This window comes from Eretmochelys imbricata, chromosome 14, assembly GCF_965152235.1.
Source record: "Eretmochelys imbricata isolate rEreImb1 chromosome 14, rEreImb1.hap1, whole genome shotgun sequence".
Taxonomy (NCBI): domain Eukaryota; kingdom Metazoa; phylum Chordata; order Testudines; family Cheloniidae; genus Eretmochelys; species Eretmochelys imbricata.
This window is the reverse complement of record NC_135585.1, coordinates 7,784,905-7,792,919: the sequence shown is the minus strand read 5'-3', so window position 1 is coordinate 7,792,919 and position 8,015 is coordinate 7,784,905. Positions and strand designations below refer to the sequence as shown.

General features: G+C 43.6%; 1 protein-coding gene across 1 annotated transcript; it reads right to left on the bottom strand.

Annotated features, from left to right (window-relative positions):
- Positions 1–447: 447 nt before the first annotated feature.
- On the bottom strand, positions 448–6,052 carry CACNG5 (calcium voltage-gated channel auxiliary subunit gamma 5). The gene is made up of 5 exons (XM_077833912.1): positions 5,845–6,052; positions 4,343–4,429; positions 3,332–3,472; positions 1,908–2,053; positions 448–705 (listed from the first exon to the last, which is right to left on the bottom strand). Exons 1-5 carry the CDS (start codon positions 6,050–6,052, stop codon positions 448–450), a joined length of 840 nt encoding a protein of 279 aa, XP_077690038.1.
- Positions 6,053–8,015: the final 1,963 nt, after the last annotated feature.

Sequence of the window (8,015 nt, the reverse complement as noted above, 5' to 3'; positions counted from 1 at the left end):
AATCAAGATGCAATTTGTACTTTAATTAATACCATTACTTAGAAATTTACATGTATCGTTCATGCCAATAAATCTACAGCAAAATGATACAAACACACAAGCTTGTGCCACCTATCATGAAATGCATTTTTGCTACTGGGAGTTCTTTGATATCAAACCCTCTCTAAGCCCCATCCTGGATCTATTCCACATCCAAAGATGCTACTTGTTTGGGGTGTGGAATGGCTGGGGGATCAGGACCTTAGATGTATTTCAGATATGCAGGGTAAGTATCATTTAAAAAAAAAACCCAACAAACTACCATGTGCTCTAGGCAACGATTAACACCATTTATGATCATATAAATAGAGGATTGTCCTGAAAGAGTGGCCTAAAAATGACAAACCGAGTCAGGACACAACAGCTGCTTCCTCTTAATCCCAAGTAGGCAATGGGGTTAATTGCCATTCAACATGGGGAGGAGGACATTTGATCGTAATCAGGACATTTGAGCAGGGCAGGGTAGTTACTGTTCATCTGGAGAGATGCATCACTGGAAATATCGGAGGGGCTGCGTCCACGCACCCAGGCATCAGGATGCAAGAATTGCCCTGAGTAATCAGAGCAGTTGCTAAGACGGGGGTGGTAGAAGCCGGGATGGGGTCTGTAGATCTCCTCAGCAGTGTATCGTTTCATGAACAGGTAGACTGACATCACACCAGCACTCTGAAAGTGAGAAAATGAAATAAATGCTACTCACAGGGTAGGGAACTGGGTTGATTTAATTCTAAATGAATGAATGAATGAATGAATGAATACTCAGGATCTGTATTGGCATTGCCATGGACAAACAAGACTGTGTAGTTATGAAAGTAGCAGGGTCTAGTTGGGCAGGGCATCAGACTGGGTGCCTGGAGACCTAGTTTCATTCCCTTGCTCTGCAAATGACTTGCAGTAAGACATTGGCTATAGGGTGGCCATTCCAGTACTTTCAGGACCAGTGTGACGCTGCTCCCACTGGCATGGCCTCTCACACACAGCACGTGTTCCTGCACAGGGGAACGCCATTTTGAGGAGTGCACCACCCCACCCCCACCGGCATGGCCTCTCACGCACAGTGCCTCACAAGGGGTGCCATCTTTAAGAGTGTGCTGCCTTGCCCCCGCTGGCGTGACTTTGCTTTTAAAAATGGAGTCCCCTGTCCAATACCGGACAAAACCATGCCCAGGTTTGCCAGGACCAGACAGGGAACAAACCATCCAAAAAGAGGACAAACCAGTTCAAATGGCCTCCCGACTTGGGTAAGTCACTTCTGCCTCTGCTTCCCCATCTGTAACATGGGGATAACAATACACCTGTCATCAAGGTGCTCCTGCTTCTCCTGATTCAACCTACTTTGACCACTAGCATTCAGGGTTTGCACTGGTTGGCAGGAGACACCGGCTCATTTGACAGCACCAGGATCGGCCCATTTGTCAGTCATTCCATATAGATGTCTATTAACAATTAGGGGCTCCTAAAGAGTCTTGCCCTTTCAAACCCCACCACACTCCTTTTCATAACAACCAATTCCTGATGGTTTCGCCCAACAATCAATATTTGAACTCCTGAGAACAGACCATGTTTCTAAGGTTATGTCTATATGGACTACAGGGGTGTGAACAGCAGTGAGCACGAAAGTGCTGCACTGTAACTCCCCCGTGTGGACACTGGGCGTGAATAAAAGATTCCTACTTTGCATTAATGGAGTCCTGTCTGAAGAGGACTACGTTAATGTGGACTAGGAACCTTTTAGTTAACATCCACCCTGGGGAGTTACAGTGCAGCCCTTTGGTGCACACTGCTAGTCATATCTCTGCAGTTGAAGTTGTGGGGCAATATAGATGTGTCCTTATAGGCACTCCAGAAAGCTCACAACTGACAAGTACCTCTGTGAGAAGGAAAGAGATAGCAGAGAAGGCAAATGACCATCCGTATTTATAACTGAAGTAAGTCTCCGAGTCCTTGGTCTGGTTCAGCATCTCGTCGTTAATGCTGGATATGTACAGCACCAGCCCCACAACCAGAGATAAACCTGGGAATGGAGAATGACAGAAGGAAATGTTCTTCAGTAAAGACACAAAGCAGCTCATGGGGGTTCTTCCTTTAGAAGAAAATTTGAAATATGTAGGTTGCATTTCAAAAAATTGGGGAAACAGGCTTCTCCCCCATTGAACAGATCAACGCATTTATGTCATTTTAGTCAAACCATTACGTTCTTAAGCTAGACTCTTCTGAACTACAAGTGATCTGTGTACGAAAATGCTTTAAAGCTCAGCTGTCACAGCTGCATGTTTAACACTCCTCTAATGCGATGAATAAAACAGTCACTTGTCTCATGTAGAAAGATCCCAGCTGACTATTTTAAAGTTTCAAACATCCTCTGTGACTGAAGAAGAAATAAGGGGCCCTGGTTGTTTAAAAATAGTCCAATCTTATGGGAGTGATAAATTGTGATGCAAACTCCTACGTCTCATTATACCACTGCAGTCCCAAAGTAGGCTGTTAAAGGGCTACCATTTATATACTGCACCGAATAGACTTGGAGACTAAAGGTAAGAGCCCCCTAAGTTACCAAAACAAGAAGATAAAATCTATTCTTGGAGAATGCTGAAAACTACAAAAAAGAAAATCCTCTCACCACAGCTTTTTCCCCCCACAGGCCTCAAGAATGAGAAGTAAAACAAGGAAAGATGGATTTATCAGAACTACGGAAAATCGTTTTTGGGTTAAGTATTTTTTTCACCATTATTCCCAGATGTATCTTATGAGATGTAAATATTAATATTGATGTTCTTAGGCTCAATACATCTGGAATTCTGGAGGTTGAGGCTAATATATGGTGCCAGGCTAAGAGAATGCATGGTATCATACCACAGATCAGGTGAAGCGGTCATAATTAAAGCTGGTTGGGAATTTTTGTTTCCCTATGAAAATTTTCACATCAAGCGCTTGATGAAAGCCCAAGCATTTTTGATGGAAAAGGTAATTTTTCACAAAATTTCCATTTTGTTGGAAAGCCATTTTTCATTAAAAAAAGGGGGGGAGGGGTTGATGACAGTTTTGTGACCAGGTCTAGCCATAATGTGCCACCTCACCATTGATTGCAATGAGGAGTTCTGCTTAAAAATACTATGGCACAACATAGCCCAAAGTAAGGATTTAACACAGTGTTACTGCAGCTTACAGATCGGGGGGGAGGGAGGAGGGAAAGAATAGCCATATAAACCCACAGAAGTACAAGGGCCTTCAGAGGAAACGAAGGCAGATGAGACAGCAAGTGCAATCTTAAGATCATTCCAATAAAACTCACCAGACAGAATGAAGAAGATTCCCGATACAAAGGCCAGGATGGTTCTGTGAGGCCGAATGTGTCCAATATTGCTCAGTATAAACCCGATGAACATGAAAAAGAGGCTGACCAAAGGGAAAGGAGTAGCAGAACGAATCATCTCTGGTTGTAAAAGGGGGAGGAAAAATGAGAACAGGGTTAGGCCCTCCTGTATAACACCAGACCTGGGCTAGATTGACCAGGCCAGTTCCTTTACGTCTCCAAATTGTTGCATTCTGTAGATCACTCTTTTTCCTTTCCTGTTCTCTCTGAGTCTCATGTGCATGCTGGCACCCACCCCCAAACCAACACACCCAACTTTCTTTGGTAAGCAGTTGACTGAAGGTGCAATTATGCCTGGCTGAGAATACATCTGTTAATGTTTGTATTCCGAGTAGTTTCCACCGGAAGCATTACAAATGCACATCAGTATCTTTTGTGGTGGCATCACAAGTCTTTTCACGAAACACTTGGATTTATTATCGCAAAAATGTACCAAGCATGGTTAAGGTTCACACTTGGAAGTGGCAAAAACAAAACATAGGACTTTACAGGGAGAGCTGTGACATTCCATCCTTAACTCATCCCACCCCAAAGGGGATCTAAATCAGCGTGCAATGCCCCAGTCTGTATGTGCTGTATTTGTACCAGCTCTTGTCACCAGGTGGGGAGAGAATGTAAACTCATCTATTCCAAAAAAAAGCCACCGGCCTTGACCACTCCAGCAACAGGATGCAGAGCCTGGCTTGTAGCCACTGTGAGTGTCCCAGCATAAGGGGGAGACATAATCAGACACTTCTCAACATGTCTAGCATTTCACCAAGTAAAAGCGTAGTTGTACATAAGCACCCAGCTGTACGTTAAGTTACAATACAGCACGAACAGGGAATCAGAAGCCTCCCCAAGTTCTGAAGTACTTCCTAGTAACCCATTGTTACTTTAACAGGCTGTAAAGAATGAATGATACAACAAAAAAGTGAATAAACTACCTACTTAGAACATTGATTGTCGATTCAGACGTCAGCTGGACGTTCATGGGCATGACGTATTCTATAGTAAAACACCGGCCACGCTCCTCACCTGCATGGAGAAGAGTCTGCTTCATGCTTGTCATTTAATTAAAATGTTTTCTTTACTAGAAGGGGTTGTTTTTTTTAAATGAATTTCAGTGCATGCAAAATAAACTTGCTTTTTTGGTGCTCTTTGAGTCATAACTGTTAGTGTGTAGTGCTGAAGAAGGATGCCTGCTAGCTACCGTATCGTTGAGGGACTGGCTTTTTAAAATGTCGCTGGCAAAAGAGTAATAGCTAAGGGAGTACTGTGAGCTGGTTTCATGTATCAGACACGTTAGATCTACAAATACTAAAATTCGCATTGTGCTGGTCATTCGGAACATTTATTGGAGGGCAGTGGAAATGGAAAAACAACAAAGCTCAAGGTATGGGAAGTACATGATAACATTACTGGGTGAAAACAAACTAGGCAGGTGGCTGGAGTACGACAGTGCATTTTCAAACAATCTGCACGTAAACAGCTGTTCCTGAATAGGAGAAAGCTCTGAAAGCTAATTGGCAATGTGGGGGGATTTTGACAGACCATGCAAGTTAGCTAGAGAGGGCTTGGCTTAGGATGCCTTCTGATGAGGCAAAAAAGGTTTAACATTTGATACAAAACACACGATCAATCAAAATGGTTGGTCTGGTGGGTAAAAAGCACAGAAATGTGAATTGGGACATCTGGATGACCCCTAGCTCTGCCACTGGCTTGGTCCCCTTAGGAAAATTATTTGGGTTATGCTAGCTTTGCAACCCTCCTCAAGAACTGCGGGGGGAGGGGGAATTACACTGGTGATAATTATTCTTCGCCTTTCTAAAGCACCTGACACCTCCGCATAGCAAACCATTTTACTGTATAAACAAAAAGAGCAGGACTGTGACCTCATACCACCATGCAAGGAAGAACTCTCAGCTTCCCTACGCAGACTACTTGCATCACAGGTCACTGCACTGGAGGGAGAGGGAAGCAACCTCCATGGGGCTGCTACTCCCCCCATACAGGTGGCCAGAAAGTTGGTGGGCAGGAGCAAGGAACAATGGACCCTTGATTTAGCCCCTCCATTCCACATCCAGTAGCTGGTTACTTCCCACTGGAGTATGGGGAGAACAGGGAGAGAACTGTGACTCAGAGTAATTCCTTCCCTGCTGCGCTCCTGAGTGGCACAGCTCTGCCCACCATTCATTCAAGGCAGATTGTAAAGTTACAATTGATGTGTAAGGAATTATACCACCTAAAACCCCCTGTGCAACTGGAGAAACAGAGGCAAAGAAGCGGTTAAGTGGCTTGCCCAAGGTTTGTGCAGAACATCTGCAGCAAAGACAGGAAAAGGCAACTCAAATCCCTGGCTCCCGGCCCACTGCTTTACTAGGCAAAGCTTCCTCATTGACGACGATATGAAAATCACAAGAGTAAACAGTTCTTTGTACAAAGCACCGTACCTGCCAAAAAGCAGACCCTCCAGAGACCAGAGTGCAGCGACATTTTGATTTCGGTGGTCTGATTGTGGGGCAGGATGATTCCTTCCTCCAGGTAAAGCCAGTAGTCGGTGCTAACAGCAATTCCTAAGAGTCCCAAACCACATACCGCAAACACACTGCTGAGCAGAGTCAGAGCCTTCCTGCCGCACGCGCTCATTCCAAAAAGCATCAGGGTTCCAGACGGCAATAAGGAATAGCTGGAGGGGAGAAAAGATGGCGTGATTAGCAGGGGCTGTAGCTCAGCCAATCTGTTTCCAGCGTCGCTTTCTTTAGGGTCTATAAGTGACAAGAAGCTTTGCCCTCGCCTTTTGTGCTTATTTAGGTCAAGCTGAAATAAACCATTAAAAAAAAAAATCACAAACTCCCCAGACAGACAGAGCATTTGAACCAAATGCTACCTGACTGTCACACAGTTTTACCCCCCAAATGTTCATGGACTTGCTGAGCACACTGCCTCTGGGATGTACACATCCAGCCCTAGGGACGTACACGCACACACACTAAGGGGTTGCTATTATTTGTCAGTGGTGTTACTGAGTTGCCTACATGCTAAAACCAAAATTGGGGCCCCATCTAATTATCTATCTTAGGTACTTCTGTGGCCGAGGACCTCACAATCTTTATCCTCCCAACTCTCCGGTGAGGGTAGGTAAGTGTTTTTAAGCTACAGATACACAGTAAGACACATTCCCTGTCCCAGAGATCTTGCAATCTAAAGTCCAAATCCTGCAGAGCTTTACACACATGCTCATATTTAGGAGTTGGAATTAATACCATAGTAGTCAATGGGACTACGCACAACGTGTAAAGTGAAGCACAGGTGTAAGTCTTCACAGATCAAGGCCTAAATAATACCTTACATTTATCTAGAGCCTTTCATCCACAAAGATCCCAAACACATTACAAACCCCTGCACACTTGAGAACCACTATGATCTGCACTTAGCAACATACACACTGAGCCATTCTTCTGTGTGAATTTTTGTCTCTCCACTCCCGTGAGAAACGATTTGCCATCGGGGACTAGATTGAATTCTCATATTAACAACAGTTCATTATTTTACTAAATGCACTGTGGACCACACACTAAATGACATTCGCTAGATAAATGAATGAAGTATATTGTGCAATGCATTAGCCTCACTTTATTTACCTTTTTATTGTGTTTGTTCACTTACTCGCTAATTTGCAGAATTCAGTCGCTCTCAGTTGGCCTTCCAGATGACATTACAAATTGACAAGATTTTACCAAAGCTCATCATTTTATTTATTAAAGTTTTACCAAAGGCTCTTAAGCAAAGTAAGCAGTCATGGGATAAGAGGAAAGGTCCTCCCATGGATCAATCACTGGTTAAAAGGCAGGAAACAAGGGGTAGGAATACATGGTCAGTTTTCACAGTGGAGAGGTAGTGCGTGCCCCCCAAGGATCTGTACTGGGACCAGCGCTGTTCAACATAGTCGTAAATGATCTGGAAAAGGGGGTAAATAGTGAGGTGGCAAAGTTTGCAGATGATACAAAATTCTCCAAGACAGTCAAGTTCAAAGCAGACTGTGAAGCATTACAAAGGGATCTCACAAAACTGGCTGACTGGGCAACAAAACGGCAAATGAAATTCATATGTTAATAAATGCAAAGTAATGCACATTGAAAAACATAATCCCAACTATACATACAAAATGATAGGGTCTAAATTAGCGGTTACCACTCAAGAAAGAGATCTTGGAGTCATTGTAGATAATTCTCGGAAAACATCCACTCATGTTAAGTAGGAGTCAAAAAAAGCTATCAGAATGTTAGGAACCATTAGGAAAGGGATCAATAAGACGACAGAAAATATCATAATGCCACTATATAAATCCACAGTATGCCCACACCTTCAGTAAAGCATGCAGTTCTGGTCGCCCCCTCTCAGAAAAGATATATTAGAACTGGAAAAGGTACAGAGAAGGGCAACAAAAATGATTAGGGGTATGGAACAACTTCCATATGTGGAGAGATTAAAAAGATTGGGACTGTTCATCTTGGAAAAGAGACGACTAAGACGGGATATGATAGAGGTCTACAAAATCATGAATGGGGTGGAGAAAGTGAATAAGGAAGTGTTATTTACCCCTTCGCATAACACAAGAAAC

Excerpts from the sequence above, each read along its gene's own strand:
- CACNG5 (XM_077833912.1), bottom strand. The coding sequence starts at position 6,052 with ATGCTTTTTGGAATGAGCGCGTGCGGCAGGAAGGCTCTGACTCTGCTC. Across the intron at positions 4,430-5,844 it reads GAGGGTCTGCTTTTTGGCAG|GTGAGGAGCGTGGCCGGTGT; the intron begins GTACGGTGCTTT and ends TTCTCCATGCAG. Across the intron at positions 3,473-4,342 it reads ATCGACAATCAATGTTCTAA|AGATGATTCGTTCTGCTACT; the intron begins GTAGGTAGTTTA and ends TTTTACAACCAG.